Source organism: Phacochoerus africanus, chromosome 1, assembly GCF_016906955.1.
Source record: "Phacochoerus africanus isolate WHEZ1 chromosome 1, ROS_Pafr_v1, whole genome shotgun sequence".
In the NCBI taxonomy this organism is placed as follows: Eukaryota; Metazoa; Chordata; class Mammalia; order Artiodactyla; family Suidae; genus Phacochoerus; species Phacochoerus africanus.
The window spans coordinates 178,230,746-178,252,687 of NC_062544.1; the positions used below are offsets into that span (position 1 = coordinate 178,230,746).

Genomic DNA, 21,942 nt, shown 5'->3' on the forward strand with positions numbered 1-21,942 from the left:
ACCCTAACTGTACTGTGACATTTGCCACATCTTCCAGAGGAGGCTCTCAGAGGCCAAGCAACTAGCTGGAATCACGAACCAATGGGTAATGTTTTCCTCTTGCCCACGACAGAAAAGTATTTATTCCCTGTCTTCCAAACCACTCTGTTATTTTCTTCTTCTAAGGTTTTAATGCCTATTGGCCTTTGTATCAAAATCGCTATCATATAGTGCTAATATATACAAGTGCAAGGAACTGTTCTTAGGGCTTTTCAAATATTAACTTATTTAATCCTCCTAGCATCCCTACAAAATAGATGCTATTTTTATTTCCATTTTACAGATGAGGAAACCAAGGCACTAATCCAAATTCACAGGGCTGGTAAATGGCAGCAGGGAGGTTTGAATCCAGGAAGTCTGGCTCCAGAGTCCATGCCCTTAACTTATTCTGCACTATTCTGCCCAAATAAAAATCTCAGGACATGTGAGTAGTTGTTCAACAAGGGGTAGGGAAGTGTGTTTACTCCTCCCTATGTGATTTATGCTATTATATTCTAAAACCTTTCCTCATGCCAACAGAACTCCATGTAAGTACTATACTAAATTTTCCTGTACTGAAGGCATATGTGATGGTTACTTTGACTGACACATAAAATACCCAAAACAAAATACCCCAAGACTTGAGGATTTTTTGTTTTATGAATTAGAGACATGAAAGGATTACCCAGGCATCAGAAGTGCTATAAGCTCACATCTGTAAGTCTTTCTTAGAGATTTTCATATTTCTTATGCACGAATGTTCCCTGTCTGAAATATTCCAGTGTTCACGCTATATCTGAGCTGGAAAATTATCCAGTCCTTTTTAATTTTTAATTTTCAACTACTTTTTCTTCACATATAGGACAAACACTTGCTTTCAATATAGTGTTTAACACTTATATTTTTATTCCAGTCATCTTGAAAACATGCTAGTAAACATGCAAACATATTGTAAAGGTTTAAAATTCGGGATGTGTATACATATATCAGCAGGAGTTATGAATTATGTATATCCCAAGCCTATATAAATTAGATTTTGAAGAACAAGCATCACAGTACTCAGGCAGGTCATAATAAGAGATTCCATGTGAAATGTAAAAACTATCTTGAATAAATTACCCATAAGTTAACACTCTCATTAGAATGACATATTTATTATTTCTGGGTTTGTGACATTCCTTTAATGCACTTTGACTAACTGTTCTAAAGCACATTAAGAAGCCATTGCAGGCTTTCTTCCCCACCTTGGAATTAGCGGACTATATTTACATTTGAACTAAAATAATTTAAAATAATATAACATTAAAAAACAATCACCCATTTCCCAATGTTAGAATACCATTTTCTTCTGCCCAGAAATTTAATTAAAGCAAGACATAACTTTAGTAACTATTTTTGCACAGAATGACTACAATTAATAGACAATTGTAAGACTTTAAAAATTGGGAGACTGACAATCAAAACAGTCTTTGTTTGTGTGACGAAAAGGCGTGATCCTTTAATTCCCTCACACACATTAAACTGATTTCACAGACTTTCTGTACTGGTGTTTAACATAGTCAAGTGCTTGAGGTTACATAAAATAAACAATCTTGAGATCTTATTGCAAATGTTTGCAATTTATGATGTAAACTGATTTGTGAAAAAATAACAGGATTCCATGTCACTGAAGCCAAAAAGACATTTTTCAGAAATCAAAATAGTTCCGAAATTTGAGCACTGCCTTATGCTAAAGTATTACCATCTGAGGATCTAAAAAGTTATAAATTTGGGGGAAAACTCACAATAGATCTTTATCGGTTCAGCTTCAAGCAAAGGGCTCCTATCTCACTGGGCCTCCTGTGTTTTAGGGTCTTTAACACTAATGGTGCCTTGAATAATCTCTTTTAATGCTGTTTTCCCTAATCTGGGATTGTATGTATAGTTTCTGAAGGCTTCGCACACCCCCAGAAAGATTCGGGGGACAATTAGGGGGAATTTTTATTTATTACCATTATTGAGTTTGGACCAAAACGATATACATGTCCAGGCTTATTTGAATTTAAAGTAACGACTTCCTCGAACCCTCTTCTCAGAGCGGTTCTAGAAACTCAGGGTTTGCTCACACACTCAGACGCCTGCCGGAGAGTTTGGGCCGTGAGGCTCCGGGAAAGCCGGCTCAGCGCGGGCGCGTGTGGGAGGCTGGACTCGAGGGACCAGCCCCGACGGGCCAGGAAAGGCGGCCTCGGCCCTAGCTGAGTCGCGGGAGGAGGCGAGAACACAGCGGGCGCCGTAACACGCCGGTCCACAGGCCGCGCTTCAGGCTCAGGTACCGCCGACGGGGCCGAGAAACTTCGGCCTCTCTCGCCGGGCCGGGCTGTGACCTCGGGCACCTCCGCCATCCGCGCTCCAGCCTGGGCCCGATCCCCGCGGGGCTCCGGCAACCTTCCAGTCCACTTAGGCCGCGTTGTAGCGCCCCCTCCCTGGGGCCTGGCGCCTGGGCCGCCTGGGCCGCCTGGGCCCGAACGCACCACCTCTTCTGACCTCAGGCTGCACGGAGCTCAGCTGCGGGCACCGGCAGCGCCCAGGTCTGGGCTGCGGACGGAACCACCAACCCCTGGCCCCAAGTTCTCCCGTGACCTCCGACCTCCCTCGGGGTGCGCGGGGAAACGTCCGAGCCTGCGTTGGGGGCTGCATTAGGGTTGGGGCTTGGTGGCTGCCCGTTTGGACCTAGGACCCCTGCGCCAACGGGAGGTCGCCGGAGGCCACCCGGCCGAGGCGGGAGGCGCGGCGGCTTCAGAGTGTACCTCGCCCCGAAGCAGATGTTTATTATGAAAACTAGGGATGCTAGTCAAGTGGAAGACCCGCAAGGCCAGAGCGATGAATACCGCCCAAGTCCTGTTCAGGGTCTTTGAAGGCTAAAAGATAAATATAAACAACATATCACCCACGTCTACGGGTAGGAACAGTTTTGAGAGCTAGCTCAATCCGGGAGAGGGCGGGGGGAGCACGGTCCGTCCGAGGACACAGGGCTTTGTCGCTGGGAGGGTCTCCTCTGCGTTCCAGGGGCCCCAGGGGACACTTGGGACACCCTCAATGCTGGCGGAGGTTGTCCCCCATCCCAGGTGCCCAAAAGGGATAGGAAGGTCTTGTCTCAGGTCTTCACGTTTCTGCCCACCCTCAAACAGGCAGCGCTTTCGGGTACGATTTTTTTACTAGGTACGATTTTTTTCCGCGAGAGAGGGGACAGGAGGAGGAGGGCGGGAGGGGCTCTTCCGTATCCTGAGGACCGCTAAGATCCGTTTTTTGCTACACAACGTTTTAGCTTCTACCTTTTCCTAAATTAAACCAACGAAGAAGCTGTTTGGGCCAAAGCACTAAACTGAAGTGGGAGGTGTGCGACCCGCCTTCCCTGGGGCCACCGCCCCACTTCTCGCTCTTACCCTGTTCCCAAACTGCAGGGAGGGTTGGCGACCTGTGACCAAGTGTTTGTTTTGCTACCATTAACCCAGGAGGATTTCGCACTGCACGATTATGCCTTCCTTCCTCTCCCAAATATTCCCCAAATGAACTTTAAGGGTGAAAGTGCAGGAAAACGAAGAACGAGAGTCCCCGCCTCGGGGAAGGAGGTTATTCTATTCTATGTTATTTTACATAACGTTCCTTTATTGATTTGGTGTAAAATCAATTCGGTTTCTGTGCTGGGTGGATAAAATGGGGCGGGGACGGGGGGGGGGGTTGCTCAGGGCTACCGAGAGCCGCAGAGGCACCATTCTCACCGCCCCTTGATTGTGCATTTAAGAGCCGAGGCAAAGGCTTTTCAAAGTTGATAAGGGAGAGGGAGAGGAAGGGAGGGAGGGAGGGAGAGAGACAGAGAGAGAGAGACAGAGAGAAAGAGACAGAGAGAAAGAGAGAGATTCATCAAAAAGAAAGAAGGAAAGATTATCCGGGATAGTTTAATAGTAACAGGAACAAAGATGACGCGAACCCCATCAAATGAAACAATACTATTTTCATTCAATTGATCGCAAAGTGTCTTCAATTAATAACTTGGCACTTATTTAAAATGTTTAACAGAGATGAGACCGAAACATTTTGTACCGACAACACGTCATGAAATAACAGCATCTTTTGTTTAAAATAACTTAATACACTAGAAAAAATATGGCAAATATAAATAATTTGTTTTCATGGAGAACAAATAGTTACAAAGCTCAACCGCATACCAAAGTTCAGTTAAAAGAGCTTTTCCTCTCTTGTAAATTAGAAGGGATTAAAAAACAAAACAAAACAAAACACTAAGGAAGATTTTTAGAGAATCTGGATACAGATTGCTTAGTCCGGGGTACCCCAGTTTAAATAGCTGCAAGAATTGAGACAAAAAAATTACTTGAATATACACCTTTGTGAATAAAATGCAAATGTTTCAACCATCAGTTCACACATTATAGCCAAAATAAACTTTGTTCGTGTGTATCAACATATTTTACACAAACCTAGTGCCTGTATCTAGCTGGGTGTTGTTTAAAGTGAGTGTGATGGGTTAGAGAGGGGGAAATAAAGCAAGGTCCTGAAATAGGACTTCAGGAAATCAGCAAGAGGGAATACAAGAAAGGGGGAGGGAGGGGACTAACACTGAGCGCCTACTATGCATCAGGCACCACGTGAGGCGCTGTACCTTCATTATTTTATTTGATCTTGTTTCCCTTTTCCTTTCCCCACATTCTCTACCTGCCTCTGTTTTCTTGGGATAAACAGAGTGTAAATTTTTTTCCCTTCAAACTTTTTTCTTTTGTCCCTCATGATCAAAGATAGGGCAAAAAATACAGATAGAAATATATATCAATTTCCAGACGCTTTGGGTATTGTTTTCATACTGAAAATGAAAATGGAGTTAAGTGCATGTGAGTAAAGCGGGAAGGGGGGTAGACACTATCAATGGAATACAAGTAACATGCAAACCAGGATTTACTGTCAGCAGTCTGGACAGTTCTGCCATAATAATTTCTCAGAGAAATCATTGTCTGTGGTATCATTTTTGTATGAATATCATTTTTTTTCCTCTCCTCGTTTTTATACTGTCTTCCCTCTTCTTGCTTTTCCATACGCGGTGGTTTTTAACTCAAAGCATCTGATTCAACGTAAAAGGAGGCCCGCCTCTCTTATCAAATTTCTTGTATTAAAGTGAACTTCGCAGAAAAAAAGGTCAGTTTCAAAACCTGTGAACTTCCCAGCTGCGTACTTTTTTATCTTAATTCTTTAAATAAGTATACTTCTTCCTTCTGTCTTGCCTTCTTAGCCCATTAAAAAAAAAAACATACACTTTAAGTTGGTAAACCCCCCACCCTCAAATTTCTCGAGATCAGTCCAGGTTATTTTTTCCATATTTTCAATGTACAAAATACTTTAATTTTTAATTTTTTTCTTGCGTGGTTCGCTCTCCGATTTTAGCTTTTGCCGAATAGCAATAAGTTCCCTTTCTCTTTTTCTCTCAGGTTTGTCTTTTCTACTCTTCCCTTCACTTTTTATTAACAGGATTTTTATTTCTACGCGAGTTCTTCTTGTAGTTTTGCCATGAGTCACACCTCCGTCCCAGTACTCCCTTGTCCAGTCTCTCTCCAGACTTCCCAAACCCGCCCCACAAAGCCGAATTCTAGGCCCTTGGGTAAGTCAGGAACCAGGGAGCTGGTACGCTTCGTGGGATCCTGCGTCCCGCCCTCCGAGTCTGGGATGCGGAAGGGGGCAAGGGATGAACAGGGCAGAAAGAGGCTGGGCTCCAGAGGTCCGGAGCGGGTAATGTAGAAGCAGTGGGGCTCGGAGGACGTGCAGGCAGCGCGCGCCGCAATGCTGGCGCAACATTGGCTCTAGCGTTGGCGTCACAGACCCAAGGCTGCCGCGTGCTTTTTGGCTTTCAGTCTGAGATCCGCGATGCTGGAGTTCTTACTGGTGGTCTTGGCGGCAGCGGCGGCAGCGACAACGGAGGCGGCAGAAGCTGAGTCCGCGGCCAGCGTGGCGAGCGGCAGTCCGAAGGGCGGTGCCGGGAACATCATGTAGGGCGCGTGCGCGGCCAGGTGCGGGTGCAGGTGGTGGTGCGCGTGCGCCACGGCGCTGTCCAGCTGCAGCTGCGCCTGAACCTGAAAGGACAAGGGCGTCACGTTGCAATGACTATCCTAGGGTGACAACAGAATAGAAACAGAGCATTAACGGCGTCCAGCTTGGCTCGGGGAAGGCTGGGGCAGGGGGCGGGAAAGGGGCGTTTGGCTGACCTCAGTCTGATACTGTATCTGGGGCGCCACAGGGATGCTCCAATGCCCCTGAGTCTCTGCAACTCTCTAAGTGTAGCTTATCCCCTTGGGCCCCAGGGATTCCCATCTGCAGGAATGTGGTCATTCCCTCAGGAGCTGGGCCCATCAGAGAGCAACATTGCCATAGTGCAAATACATTACCTTCCTCAAAATAACAATGATATATTGAACAGACAGAGAGGCTGAGGATCATTACCATCCTCTCTCAATGCTGTCATCCACCACTTACCCAACTAGTGAAGCACTGAAATACCAATAAGCAAACTACAAAACTTTGTAAATGTCACTTAGAGAAGTTACTGCATTTTCATCAAAACTGTTAGTACTTCTAACCTTTATTTCTACTAAAATTACCTCGGGATCTTGTTAAAATGCAAATTCTGATTCAGAAGGTCTAGGTTAGGGATAGAGATTCTTCATGTCTAACCATCTCTCAGGTGATGCAGATGTTGCAGACTTGCAGATTACCTTCTGAGTAGTAAGAGTCTCCTGTTAAGAATCCCCTCACTATCCAGTCATTCTCTCTTGCTTCGAAAGTCTAGCATCAGTATACCAGAATCCAGTGGTGGCCAAGAGAGTTAAGATCTCAATAACACTAACCCTCAATACATGGGCACACCCAGGTGTTTCCCCAGACCAGGACAATGGCAACGGAGTGTGAATTCATGATTTCACAGTCCCACAGAGCATGGGCCCTTGCTGAAGATGGGGAAGGTCAGGTACTGGTTGAGAAAGGATTTTACGTTTAGGCTTGGAGAATGGGGAGTTCAGAGCACTGGGATTTCCCAGGATTAAGTCATTACTGCAGGCTGTTCTTTTAAAATATAGTCTTAAAGGTTTCTTTATGGTTAAGAAAGGGATTGAAGAGGTGCAGCATCCCTGGGAACACCAATGCTTCCCTCTCTACTAGAGATGAGGCTTTGCAGCTTTAAAAAAAAAAAAAATCAAGTCTGAGTTGGGAATATTTTTATTTATATTTTTTTCTTCTGTCAGAGACATTTAATGTGACTAAGAGGTAGAAAATATCTAGAAAAATACTTAGAGATTTGCCTTAGAAACACCTTAGGACTAACTTGTGTATTGAATCTGACAAAATCTTAATCAAAAGGCTTTTCCTTCCTCTCCCAAGTGCTATCTTAAGTGCATTTTTAAAGGGCCAGTTGCTGCCCTCAGGCCTCTGTGAGTTTCCCATGAGGACAGAAAGGACTAGCTATGTAAGCCCCTGACACTGTATAGGTTTTTAAAGGGGAGTAGGTACACTATATAATCTGAAAATTGTTTTTCTAACTGTACGGACAGAAATACTGGGGCTCACAGAGAGGGGATATTCAACAAATTAAAGCAAACATCCAGGTATTTTTGCAGTTACTAGCAAGTTGTAAGTCGGGCTGTACTTGCCTGCTGAAATGGCATCCTTAAAGCACCTACATTGACGTAGGGTGCTACTCTACAAGCTTCAAATTGGCTGGCAGCCCCTATGAGGACGCCTGTAAAAAACAGATGAACAAAACACAATAAAGTGAGGTTAACATTTTCAGCATTGTTTTCCAAGGTTCCAAATGGTACTGAGATAGAATTATTTATTTTGGAATTGGATTGCTATCTTCCTAAACTGCTGTCATAATTAAGATCAAGGTAATTTACTCCCAAACTTTAGGATCCTCATTAACTGCCTTCAGAGCAGATTTTAAAAATAAGGACCATAGTTATCTTTGAGAAGATTTTTTTCTGTCTTCATACTAAAAATATTCCCTAATATTCTTTTTACATAAAGTATCAAATGTTCTTTGTCTGAGACACATACCTTTATGAAGTTGATTTTCTTGTTTTCTACATTTAGCTCTTCGATTTTGAAACCAAACCTACAAATTGGAGGGAAAAATAAAACCTAGATGTTATGACTCATTTTTTTTTTTTTAATTTACAAGAGTACTATGAAAAAAAGAATAGAGTTTTAGGTAAGGATTGGGAGATATAGCAAGCAACCTTTGAATTACATAGAACAGTCTCAACCTCCTAAATTAAAAATGTAAATGAATGACCAAAAAAAAAAAAAAAGATTTCATTGACTTTTGCAAGATAAATTGTTTCTTGAAAAATTGTTAGGGACCTGTTTTCATGTGTCCACAATTACAGAGTCCCCAAGGACTAAAACTCACCCTGATACCTGATACTAAAGTGATAATGGGTTTAGATGTTTGCCCAATAAGACCTGAGAAGAATGTGCTCATTAATAGCGTGTAATATTAATTAGCTTCATCTTCAAGAAAAACCAAACACCAAAGCATATAGTGACTCTGGTCTTTTTTTTTTTTTTTTTTCCTTTCCTGAGGGTGGGGGAGATAAGAGTGGAGGAAGAGGTAATTAGTGTCATAAAAGCCTCACTACAAAGTAGTTTAGAATTTCTCTGTTCCTCTGTGCAGCAGAGTGTAACATGGTAGCAGAATAATTGTGCCATTATCATGATAATCTAATTTGCTTCTATAGAAAAAGCGGCTGCTTGCAGTTAGGGTAGTGGAGTGGCATCCAGAAAATAGATCAAAATTTAAGTAAAAGTATGAAAAAATAAAGACAAGCAATAAAGTTCACTTATTATGAGAAAAAAAAGAACATTCTGTGAGATGGGAGTAGGGTACAAATCAAATAACTCCTGGATACTATCTTCTCCCAGATATTACCTACTTAGACAAACTTGCCAACTTTTAGAGAGAGTAAGGCATACTTTTAAAAATTCAAAAGAGCTTGCTTTATACTCCAATAATACAGTATTATGTTCTAATAATATAGCATATTAACTGATTCACAAATTAATGCTAAAAACATTAAAGTAAAATATTGCTTTAGAGATTCTTGTTTTTGAGAGCAAGAGTCACAGTCAGTGTAAATCTTCAAAAATTCCCCTGCCATTTGGTGTAATAGAAGGGTAGATTTCATGCCAGGGTGGCATCCTTTGTGTATCTCACATGGCCTGAGGCTTCTTGCCTCGTTTTTCGCCTAGAAGAGTTGGAACTGAGATACTAATGCTCACAACTGTAATAATTATCACCATGTCTTTAAGGGATTGCTGAGCCCCTAGAGATCTCAGTACACAGAGCAAAGTAGGAGAGGCTTAAAAAAGGAAGGCTCTGCTGTTGCTGCTATGATGACCAAGGCAGCCTATTATTACTTTTCCTCCTTAAGGTGACTGCTCTGTTTTTGTCCTGATTCTATTACAAGATGTGGGGAAGCCCCATAAGAATTGCATAGTTCTCTGCAGATGGTGGTCTCTGTGCCCAGAGACCTAGGGAGTATCTGTTACAGTGATACTTTGTAACAGCTGCAGATGTTCAGGCCTAAAACTGCTCCATGTGTTCAAACAAATAATGACCATCATTTTCTACTATTTTATTATTTTAGTGGAAATACACTCTGAAACTTTTAAATTCATTTTCCAAAAAACTAAAAGGATATGTATGCATGTATGTAAATAATTTTTTACCTTAAATGCTCCCAAAGCCTACTTTTGCCATTGCATTCACTCCCATAACCAGTAAAGAAAATCTGCTTCAATACTAACTTCATTGAGGTGGCACTTGCTGGGACTCAGACTTTGGAAATGCCAGTACTAAGGTACGTGGATTGTTTTAAAATCAAGTTTCTGTAGGTTTAGGTTCACTTCCCTGGTTAAGTGAAGGAACAAACAGTGACCAAATTGCACTTATTTCTCCACTACCTCACATACAGTTCGAGATCAATTGCTAAAGGCAGACTGTAAATTTCTGCACTTAACAGTTGCTAATTTTCTTTATAGTCTGTACATCTATAAACCTAATTGGCATATCCGCTTGGCAAACCTAGATCTCAGAGCAGACCCTCAAGGAAACCCAACTCCAGCGAACAAAATATTCGTTGTAACTTTTAAGGCCTTCAGAAGATAAAACGTTTTCTGTGGGATTTTTTTTTAAGGCTTATAAAAGTAGGCCCATTAGGATTAAACCACATTAAAGGCATCGTGAGGCTAGGGGGGTGTGGTTTATAGAAACTCTGGGAGCAAGCCCAGAATAGCTTTCTTCTGCTGGGAACATATGTTGGGATGGGGGGGGGGCTTTAAGACTAAGATCTACTCTGGAAAACACCTCTAGCAAAGAAACCTCTTCTCACCTCACTCTAGTCACTTGAATTGCATCCATACAATCTGTCTGTACCCCAGGGGACTCTCCAACCCTAGGCATGCCCCTCATTTGCTCTCTGCGACCTGCTCCACAGATACCTGCACTCGGGCCTCGGACAGCCCCAGCCGTTGGCTCAGTTCTTCGCGCATAAAGGCATCCGGGTAGTGAGTCTCGTCAAAAAGCCTCTCCAGCTCGTTGAGTTGTTCTAGGGTGAAATTGGTCCGACTTCGCCTCTGCTTGATTTTGGTCTGGCCTTCGTCCTCCATCCCTTTCGCATCCTCTTTGCGATCCTTCAGCTCCGGGGACACTGGAGGGTCACCACGAACAGGGCCACACACGTACGTTCACACGCGAGTGCGCGCGCGCACACACACACACATGAAAAAAACACAGCAAATCCCATTACCAGATTTGTCTCCAGAAGGATGGAGGATCATGCCCCCTCCTGGAGTTCCTGTCCTGCTCCTCACCCCGCTGGCTGCGAGGAAGAGGATCCTGTAGACGCGAAAAGACCAACTCTGGGTGGCCGCTCGCGGGCAAGGTGGGCTTTCACCCAGGCTTCCCTTCTGCAACTGTGGCCCCATCTCACTCACTGCCTCACTGTGCATCCCACAGTACCCTGCCCTCCCCCGCGAAGACCAAATCAATTCTACATCCTTTCCTGCATCCACTCTCTCCCACGTACCCACAGAAATCAAAAGCGCCGCACCCAGAGGTTCACAGAACGCAATCTGAACAGAAGCATGAGGCGAGGCCATTTACTGGTCTCTCTCACTGGCCATTCCCAGGCCGTTTTCAGGCCAGCTCTGGCGGCCGGCAGCGCTCTAGTGTCTCCCGCAAACTTGCTGGTCTAATTTGGGAACAATTGGGCTGAAGGGGCACAGCGGGAGGACGTGACCCCGGTGTTGCGTGATGCTGGAAGCCACATCCCTGGGCGTTCTGTGCTGACCCAGGGCTCTGGCCAAAGCCAGCATACGACCCACGGACAGTCATACACTCCCTATCCCCCCTGCCAAATCCTGGTCGCCCAAGCAGAGGCGCCCACGCCATGTTGGCGGCCTGGAGGGCTCATCCCCCACGCCTGGCCAGAACGCAGGAGGAGAAAAACCAGCTTCGGGTGAACTGCGAAACAGACCGCTGCCTCTGTTCGCTCCTTCTCCCTCCCCACTGGAAAGGCAGGCTGGACCCTAAATGCTTAAACCCACAGAGATCAACAGGTTCAAGCGGAACATTCACGATTCTCGGTTTCTATTGGTTGCTCAAAGCCTTTTCATGCATCCAGCAGCTCCGATGTTTAATAAAATATGCATTTTTTTCTGCTCTAGGTTTGCACACACCCGTTGCCACTTTCCTGTCTTTCTTTCACCTCCCTTTAAAAACAGGAGCTTCCCGAGTGCGAGCATACAAAGACACCAGAAAGACATGGCCCTTTAGGCCAAGGGGAAGTGATCAGGGAGCCGGTATCAACATAAGCTGCCTTCATCCTCAGCGCCTGAGTCGGAGACTTGGGTTTTTAAGGTGCCAGAGCTGAGTTTGGATAATCGGGGCTGTTTGCAGTTCTTCCCAGCTCAGAATCCCAATCAACATGGGTGTTTAAAATCATTTCCAGAAGAGCCGGCCTGCAGAGAAATGAATATTTACCCTGAGCTCGGAAATCAACAATCCCAGGACTTCCTCAGCCCAGAGTTCAGACCCATCTCCATACAGCTCCATGTGCTATTGTACTTGGGCCTGAAGCTGGGGACTCAGGCTGTAGAGGCTGCTCGGGACTACCTGAGAGTTATGCCATCACTTTCCAAATTAGGAGTACCTGGTGCCCCATCTGGGGGAAGAACCTCTAGAACTCGGTCCAGCTTGGCATTCCAGCTACCGCGATTTTAAGTATTGCCCGAATTTCTACTTCTCAGAGCTCATTTTGTGGACATTTGTCCTTCCTCCAAGAAGGAAGTGGATAATATTATAGTAAAAACTCAAGCCAAGTTAATGGGAAAATATTTCCACTGATACTGTAATGAAATTTAAATATGAAAACACACCCTTCAGATTCTGCCAAAGGGGGTGAGAAGGCTTGTTTATTTCGTGCCATCCACAGTGGAAGCCTCTCAAACTTTTGCGGCTTCAAAGAGAAAGATTTCCAATTGATTAATAGACTTAATATAATCTATTTCACCCCCAAATTTTCCCTTATTGGTCTAAACAAGAACAGACTGTGTTATAAACAACTTAATTGCTTGCTTAAATATGTGATTCTACGCATGTCACATATTTTCTTAATTGGAAAAATATGGCAGCACACCAGTTACTGCAGGCACCAAGTGCCAAATTAATTTTATTGTTGAACTCCTTTGAATTGGCACAGGACGTTCCACCATTTAGAAAAAGCCTATTCCTAATACTTTGCTGGCACCAAAAGATTATCCCACCACTAAACCCGAATACTGGATGTTGCAAAGCAGTAAATATCGGAAAAACAAAACAAAACAAACAAAAAGGAACCTAACCTATCTTCTGAAATAAGCAGCGCACGGCCTGAATCATAGCCTGCTTTGGCCTCATTCTACCTTCACAGCTCAAAGAAAATGGGAAGTTTTGGGCCCCAAGATTCAGGGATCCAGGGTCTTCTCAGAGTTAGAGCGGTTCTTAGCAGAAGCCCAAAATCCGGGGTGACTCCAGGATGAAATCTACATCAGTCTCTCTGTCTCTGTCCATCTCTCCCCTTCCTCTTTTTCTTTTTTCTCGGGCCTAAGAAAGGGGCTCCGGCAAACTCAGTGCTGGATGCTAAACGTAATCCTGCCGCCTGGCCCAGCTGCTGCCAGCACCCTCTCCCGCAGTCCGGCCCTGAGAACTTCCCCATCCGCCCGCGGGCCGTCTGGGTTGCGGGCCCATCCTCCAGTTGGTGAAAATGCATTTCGGTGGAATGGGAGTAGCGGGAGCATCTGAGAAGTGTGCGCGCAAACCCCACACGCCCCCCCTCTACACACACACTTGGACCCCACCCACGACAGTGCACACCAGCGGACTCCCACCCCTCCATCATTACTCTGGCTTCCGAAGCTAAGATCCAAGGGCCCTCTCCACGTCCCGCCCCCTTCCCCGCTGGGCCTTGGGGGTCCTCTCCCGCCTAAGAGGAGTCCGGAAGGCGGGAAGGGAAACTGTGGCCGGGGGTCTGGCCGTTACCCTCAGTGAGCCGCGGGCTGCCCGGCTCCCTGCTTCTCTCGGCGGCGCCCATGTCCAGCTCCCGGACGGGAGAGCGCCCTCCTCCAGCTCCTCCGCCTGCTCCTCCTCCTCCTGCACCTCCTCCGCCTCCTCCGCCTCCTCCGCCTCCGCCTCCTCCGCCGCCGCCACCTCCGCCGGCCGCCCGGACTGCCGGGCTGCTGCGGTCGTCGCGGCCCGGCTCAGCGTAGCCGGTCGGCTCCTTGGCCCCGCGCAGCGGCCCGCTCTCCAGTACCTCCCGGTACGTGATCGCCTCCTTCTTCTCCTTCACTTTCTGGTCAAAAGACTTCGAGACGAACGCCGTAAGTTCTTCCATCGCCGCAGAAGCCCGTCAGCCCCACGCTCAACCTCTCCCAGCCGAGCCCCGCTCTTTTTTTCCTTCTTCTTTTTTTACTGCTCCAGCCCCCCCAATAACCACACATCAATGGGGCAGGGGGTGGGGGAGGAGAGGGAGGAGGAGGAAGAAGAAGAAAAAGAAGAAAGAAGAAAGAGGAGAAGTAGAAGGAGGAAAAGAAGTAAGAAGAGAAGGACAAGGAGAAGGAGGAGGAAGAGGAGGAGGAGGTGGAGGAGGAGGAGGAAGAGGAAGAGGGAAGGGGCGGGGGCCGCCGGAGGGAAATGGGAACTGATGCTTCCCTGCCGGAGCGCGCTTGTTCAATGTTAAGATCTTTGACAATTCTTCCTGAGGAGAGTTCAGATCTGATAGCAACGCAGCGCTTGAAGTCTCACTATTTATACTTCGCAAAGGCGGCCCCTTGTTCTGAGTAAATTACCTCCCCTTCGCAACTCCGAGGGAGCCCCTTCCCGGGTAGCACCCGCGCCAGTACCTGGGGGTGGGGGGAATGGGGGTTGGGAGATGGGTGTGTGTGTGTGTGTGTGTGTGTGTGTGTGTGAGAGAGAGAGAGAGAGAGAGGGAGAGAGAGAGAGGGGGAGAGAGAGAGAGAGAGAGAGAGAGAGTGAGAGACAGATTGATTAAGGCTGGAGTCCAGGCTGTCTAGGGCTGCAGAGGGAGGACAGCGAAAGGGGACCGGAGGGGGTGGGAAGAGGAGTCAGGTCCCAGGCCGTCCGGGTTTTCAGATACCTCAGCCGCCTGCGCTCTTGGCTATTAATCCAGGATTGACAAGAATCCCTAATTAATTTAATTAGGCTTGGATTTTGCGTTGGTGCCACGACTTACTTAAACACTGGGGAGCTGGACTTACTCCGCCGGGGCGTGGCCAAGAGGGAACTGACAAGTGCGCGGCTCCCGGAGTCAGACCGGTATCCTGACTTGGCTGCGGAGCCTACGTCCTCGCCTCGCGTCAGGGTGCAGCACAACTCCTCGGCCCCGCATCGCTGCCTGGCATCCCTGTCTTGCATCAGGCGCCCCGTACCCCAGTTCCGTATCTTGACCCTGTGTTCTAATTCTATATCTCTGCTCCCTTCTACCCGGACTCGAATCCTTGTAGCCTGGTATTCTGGCTTCACAACGCCGCAGAGTCAGTGTCCCTTACAGCTTCTCAGGCCTACGCAGCTCCTTTTAGGTGCTTCTCCGCCCACAGCCAGAGCTGAGCCTGGGTCTTCACTAAGTTCCAGGGAGTTTGTGATTCACCCCACTATTCGCGTGCTGGAGACCAAGAAAACTCCCCTATGGATTAACCCCAGTCGTAGCTGCCGGTCGATTTAACACATTTCCCAAGCAGCTGTTCGCTGACAGTTTCCACTTTAAAGTGTTTCCTTAGCGCTTAGTCAAGGACAGTTTGACTTCGTTTCTTTTTTGAGGTCTCAGGACCCTCACCTCTCTCCCTTACTCTCTGCACACGGACCCCGCCCACAATGAATTGAAGAACTCTTCTTTAGCATCCTGGGAAACATTCTAATCGATTTCCTAATTTTGAAAAGCAAGTGATTATCTCTCAGTGTTTGAAAAAAAATCGATATTAAATTTGTGCCCCATCTAATTTTATTTATTGTGGATTATGAAAAACAAAAACAAACAAACAGAAAATGACGCTGTCCGGCCCCAGGAGAAAGGTTGTTTTGTTTTTTGCTTTTTGTTTTCCTTCTCTCTCTCTCTTAAAGCTACGGTTTAAAATTATATTCCTGAATTATTTTTTTCGAAAGAGTTTCTTGTATGGAAGGACACATCTGTATGGAAGGACACATCTGTATTCCGGAGACATTTGTCCGTTTTGTGCAAGAAAAAGCTTGCTGGGAGAAGTGTGTGTGTGTATATATGTATACACTCACATGAGACTATTTATATATGGAAAGTTATATTTGCCTGAGTGTGTAAACAAATATGCCTCTTCAAGTATGGCTTTAGGGATATTTTTGAGTTGTCTGAGTATTAATACAGTCTATTTGATGTCAAAGGTAACGTGTTAATTTTCTGGGAGCTTATACTCAGTAAAAGTAAAAGCAGTTATAGAACTTTGATTCGTATATCTTCCACCCATTGTTTTAGGGTATTAACACAAAGTTAACATTGTTTTAGGGTATTAACACAAAGTTAACAAACAATTTGAGAAGTTCTGTCAAAGCAACCTGAAACATCTGTAAAAAGAGAAAATAGTTATCTTAATATATTAGTGTTTATAGAATATATGTAAATAGAAGCTATATGTAATAATGCACTACTACACTACTTCTCTGATTAAAGTATTCACAGTTGGTGAACTTAAGATGGAAATCATGCCTTTTAGAATTGTTACTTTGCCTTTTAATCTCTTGGATCCTGAAGTTTTCTTTTTTCCTCTTAAAACATTTCAATTATTGTTACTTTCAGGAGAAATAATTAAGATCTTTAAGATTTCAGTAGCAATAGCTTTTAGGTACTAAATTATATGAGTGCTTACTTTTATTTTATTACATTACAAGAGCCTCAAATACTTTGAAAAATTATATGAATTTAGAAACATGATTTTAACAGTCTTGGGTTAACTACTTGTGACCACTTTATCTTATTATCATAGGGTGATAACCATAAACTTTAATCCTTTAATAAAATTCGTTTTTAAGTTTTTATTTATTTATTTATTTATTTTTAGCAGAATGACAGTGGGGTCAGCAAAATGGATGTGGTGCTCAAAAAGCTTTCAAACTGAGGTGTTAAATATGTATTTACAAACAGCTCTAGAACAGCCACTATTAAAGTCTGATAAGGAATCAGGAGACTCACCAGCTACTTTTTCTACTTTTTTGCCCTTTCAAGTACATGACTTTTTAAGTTTGAACTCAAATTCCATCTTCTGAGCTTGGGGGAAAGATGAACACTTTAAAGGTAAGCAAGGAAGGCTTGGATACAATTGTGTAAGTCACACCAAATAGATTTCCCCATAGATTTTTCTGGCTTGTTGTTCTTAGTATTTTTACAAACAGTGGTGTTCATATGAGATGCAGCTATGAGAGAGCTGCAGTATCTAACCACGGATTCCTATTGGCCTAAGGGAATTTAAAAAATGCCACCAAACCCAGGTTTTGGAATTATACACTAATAAGTGTTCACCAAGTTCTAACTATGTCATTTCTTTAAATAGTATATACTTTCTGGGAAGACAGGAGTCTTCAAAATGCAGTTTTGGTTGAAAAAAATTCAAAAACCAAAACAACAACAACAACAACAAAAAACAAAAAAAAACCCCAAACCCCAAACCCCAAACCCAATAACAACAACCCATTGAGAATAAAGTTCAGTTGACACCTTGCAGACAGATATACAGGTTCCAGTAAGATTTAGGACCTCAAAGTCTTCCTCTCCCCAGGTCTTGAACTATTTAAAATAAACATGCAGTGTTGCTGTTAAGTTTTAAAATGGTCCCTCAAAAAGGGTTGATAGGTACAGTCATTTATGAGAAAGATATTTGTTGAGGTGTTTTTCACCATTTCAAATGTCTGTGGAAAACTTGGGTATATAGCTGTTGTGAAACGAGTTGGTTCTCACTGTCCATCAAAACCAAGGCCAAAAATTTACCTCCTTATCATTGCTTACTGACAATAAATAAGGGAAAAATGATGTTCATGAAAGGACAAAGAAAGTATACATTGCAGAAAATGCTGAATTGCTCTAATTTCTTTTGGTTAAAATAACAACAAAACCCCTCTATATTTAATTTCTCTTTCAGAAGAAACCTCCTCTCCCTGCCTTGGGCCGTCTTCTCCCATTCCTCTACCAACTAGTTACTTTAATGTGAGAAACAAATTTGCACCCAACCCGTGTCTTCACCTTCAGGGCAGAAGAAACACCGACTTTTAATGCATTTTTGCAAATAAATCATTACAATTTAATCACACAGGACTCTGATGCTATACAGACACGCTCCCATGATTTATTATTTTGGGGCCAGTTTCCTCCTCTCCCAGTAGATAACCGATTTTGCTAAGTGTGGGTGTCTTCCTATGATGCAGATTGTTTACTGATAATCTGTGACGATAATGACGATTACTATGGCAATAACGATCTTCAGTCTCCATCTTTATTGCTTTTTGGTTACTAGAAAATCAAATAATTAAGCACGCGGAAGCAACACCAGACAAAAAAATTGGCGGCGTGACAATCTACTCCTTCGGCACTCCTAACGCCTGGCAGCCTCCATCGATGCACTCGAAAGCTCGGTTGACGCTGTCTGGCGCTGGAACCAGGAAGGCGGTGAGCTTAAACTGAAGCAAGTTCGGAGGACGCCGGCGGCGCCCAGATTTGAAGAAACGTTTCCAGGTCTGAGGCCCTTGCAAGTCTACAGGAGGTGTAAACCCGAAGGCCGAGATCCAGGTGATTGCCCGAGTCTGGGGCCTGGGAGGCGGCGCCCGCGGCTGAGAGGTTCCGAGGCCCTGCTCCGGCGAGAGGCTGTGCGGGCCCGATACTGTCTGTGTCCGGGAGGCGGCGGCGGCTGGTTGGGTGGGGTGAGCGGGGCAGTTGCGGCCTGGCGGCGCGGTGCGCATGCGCTCAGCACCTGGCGGGTTCTGACCCTAGAGGTCCAAGTTGGGGCCTTAGGGTGGTAGCGACTATAGGGTGTTGCTCGGTCGCAGGCCTCTGGCTAGGCCCTGACTCTAGAGGTGGTGAGGAAGAGTAAGCTAGCTCTTCTCACTCTTCCCTCCTTAACACCTTTCCTACCCCTACCTCAATCCGCATCCCTAGTCCCTGCTCCTTGGCAGCAGCTTTTGGGTTTCTGCGTTCGTCTCCTGACGTGCGACCGGTGCTTCATCACTACCTCTAGGTAGGGTGGAGCTAGAGGGAGGCTGCGACCCTACACTCTGTACACTCTGGTACACTCTGCCCTTACAGACTCCGCTCTCTCCACTTTAGATTGGCCTCTTCTTCCAACAACCCCCACCCCGCTCGCAGCCCCCTGCCCTTCCGGCTCACCCTCATTTGCTGAGAGGTGAGATACTGCAGAGTGAAATAGACATTCTTTCCTTAACAAATAAATGTATTCACCTTAAACATTCTTTGACTTCAGGACACTCCTTGACTAAAGGACTTGTGGCCTTGTGGTCATAGACCAACAGCATATGTCTACCCTTAAACTGTTTACTTTGGCGAGAGGTTATAATGCACTGTTATACTCGTTGCCTGTTCTTGATTTTAGGTCAGCCTTAACAATAATTTCTCAGATTTATATATCTTTTTTTTTTGTCTTTTTTGTTGTTGTTATTGTTGTTGTTGCTATTTCTTGGGCCGCTCCCACGGCATATGGAGGTTCCCAGGCTAGGGGTTGAATCGGAGCTGTAGCCACCGGCCTACGCCAGAGCCACAGCAACGCGGGATCCGAGCCGCGTCTGCAACCTACACCACAGCTCACGGCAACGCCGGATCGCTAACCCACTGAGCAAGGGCAGGGACCGAACCCGCAACCTCATGGTTCCTAGTCGGATTCGTTAACCACTGCGCCACGACGGGAACTCCAGATTTATATATCTTTAAATGCACAGTGGAAGCTAGGTTCTTTTTTTTTTTCGTTTTCAGAATTAGCGGTAACCTATTTGTGTTTCAACTAATACTAGATGATTAAATAAATTAAAATGTGTTGTCACAGAGAAGTATTCAAGTTGTCTTTTTTGAACTTAGCCGTACAAGCTCTAAGTGAGGAAGAGATGCAGTTCTCAAGTTTAAGGATTGGAGTAGATGTGACAGGTGCAGCCTTGTGAGGAAACTGGGTATCCTTTGAGAGCCCCTTTAGCCTTAGCGTCTATAAATATTCACTTTCTTTGCAGGCAGAGATTTTCTGCTAAGTGGTAACACTTTATTCCTGTATGTTTTTCAAAAAGAGGGCTAAAGTGTTTGAAACCAAAAAAGATATAGGCAGCTGACACCTATTAATTGGCCTTACCATCTTAACTAGTCTCAGCAAAGAGTTGTGTTATGACTTGAAAAACCTCTGTAATAATATTGCTATAGTAGATGTATAGATAAATTTTCTGCTTTCATTTGCAAACCATTAGGAGGAAATTCCTGTGGCTGATAATTTTTTTTTTTTTTTTTGGTCTCTTTTAGGTTCCGATCTGCGGCACATGGAGTTCCCAGGCTGGGGGTCAAATTGGAGCTGTAGCCACTGGCCTATATACCATAGCCACAGCAACACCAGATCTGAGCTTCATCTTCAACCTGCACCACAGCTCATGGCAACACCTGATCCTTAACCCACTGGGTAAGGCCAAAGATTGAACCTTTGTCCTTATGGTCAGATTCTTTTCTGCTGAGCCATGATGAGAACGCCGATAATGCTTTTTTAAAAAGATGCTAGTCTGTGACTTTTTAGTTGTGCTGAGAAGAGTGGACAAGTCTGAATCTCTTTTGTGTTTTGCTTTATCATGTGTGTTAAGCTAGAATTTTACCTTAGTTCTTTTATTGCCTTTGGGTGGTTCTATACTTGTTTGTGGATTTCTTCCTATGCTAAATGGTGTTAACCCCATCTTTTTTCTGCCTCTTTGAGGTGAATTTCCCACGGAAATGACTGTTTCTCCCCACCCCCATGCCTTTTTGGCCAGGGGTGCAAGATCAAAAAGATTATAGTTTGATATAGTAATGAATGAGTATTGGGGAAATAATTATAAACTGTCATGTCCTTTAGGAGTTTTTGGTCTCTTTAACTGCCTGCTTTCTGAAAAAGATAGCTGCTTCTTGTACTTTTATTGATAACTAGACAAAGGAACTACTTGAGAATGCCTTTAAGCTTGCTTGCTGTCTTTTTTTTTCCCTTTTTTATCTTTTTATAGTTGTACCTGTGGTGTATGGAAGTTCCTGGGTGCCACAGCCACAGCAACACTGCATCTGAGCCTCACCTGTGATCTGTACTGCAGCTTGTGGCAACATGGATCCTTAGCCCACTGAGTGAGGCCAGGCCGCAAACCCACATTCTCACGGAGGAGACTGTGTTAAGTTCTAAACCCACTGAGCCACAATGGGAACTCCTGAGCTCTTTTGAATGAACACATTTTGGCTCCACATCCTCAGTCAGTAACTTAAACTTTATAATAAGATGTTTTTATAAATTGTGGTCCTACTGTAGTCATTATCTGTCATGGCTTCAATTCTGTAGAATAGTTGGATATGGTTTGTGACCACAAGACTAGAGTGAGAAGAGAAAACTGAGAGCTGTAGGAGTTCTTTCCCTGTGTTGCCTTTTCTGCTTATAGGTAGATTGAAAATTTGTTAGGTTCTGGAACTCCTAAAAATCTGTGCTCAATTCATCATTGCCCTTATCAGAAAGAGCTATCATCAGATCCTTGCATGCATGGCACTTTACCAATGGAGTTAAATATAAACAGTTCTTCCTTACTAGGAATGTGTAATATAAATTGACTGCCATGACTTGAAAGACTAAAAACATTCAATTATATGCTAGTGACATTATGGAAATCCAGAGGAAGTATATATTGAGGGTAATGAGTAGGAATTCAGTACTATCATTGATAGAGAAGACTTTTTTTGTTGTTGTTGTTGTCTTTTTGCCTTTTTCTAGGGCTGCTTCTGCGGTATATGGAGGTTCCCAGGCTAGGGGTCGAATTGGAGCTGTAGCTGCTGGCCTATACCAGAGCCATAGCAACGTGGGATCCGAGCTTCGTCTGTGACCTACACCACAGCTCACGGCAACGCCAGATTGTTAACCCACTGAGCGAGGCCAGGGATCGAACCCGAAACCTCATGGTTCCTAGTCGGATTCGTTAACCACTGCGCCACGACGGGAACTCCCGAGAAGACAATTTTTGATATACCTCTGATTTGTTCTTAGTGTTCGCTTTTTCTGAATAAATATTTGAAATTAACTATAATAAGGAAATATGGTGGCTTTTTGCTTTCTATT

At 44.7% G+C, this 21,942-nt stretch overlaps 2 protein-coding genes across 3 annotated transcripts in view; one reads left to right on the forward strand and one right to left on the reverse strand.

Moving 5' to 3' along the window:
- Positions 1-3,989: 3,989 nt before the first annotated feature.
- SHOX2 (short stature homeobox 2) lies at positions 3,990-14,087 on the reverse strand. Of its 2 annotated transcripts, none has more exons than XM_047785494.1 (5): positions 13,631-14,087; positions 10,552-10,760; positions 8,107-8,164; positions 7,701-7,789; positions 3,990-6,131 (listed from the first exon to the last, which is right to left on the reverse strand). In XM_047785494.1, exons 1-5 carry the CDS (start codon positions 13,980-13,982, stop codon positions 5,874-5,876), a joined length of 966 nt encoding a protein of 321 aa, XP_047641450.1. In that variant the 5' UTR covers positions 13,983-14,087; the 3' UTR covers positions 3,990-5,873. The 2 variants fall into 2 exon arrangements, with proteins under 2 accessions (XP_047641450.1, XP_047641439.1); XM_047785483.1 differs by having other exon boundaries at positions 3,990-6,167.
- Positions 14,088-14,281: 194 nt separating this feature from the next.
- The window catches only part of RSRC1 (arginine and serine rich coiled-coil 1), a 449,666-nt gene continuing 442,005 nt past the window's right edge, over positions 14,282-21,942 (forward strand). The window contains exons 1-3 of the mRNA XM_047752433.1: positions 14,282-14,427; positions 14,810-15,309; positions 18,231-18,410. Coding sequence (XP_047608389.1) covers positions 14,282-14,427; positions 14,810-15,309; positions 18,231-18,410 — 826 coding nt within the window. The remainder of the gene's footprint in view (positions 14,428-14,809; positions 15,310-18,230; positions 18,411-21,942) is intronic.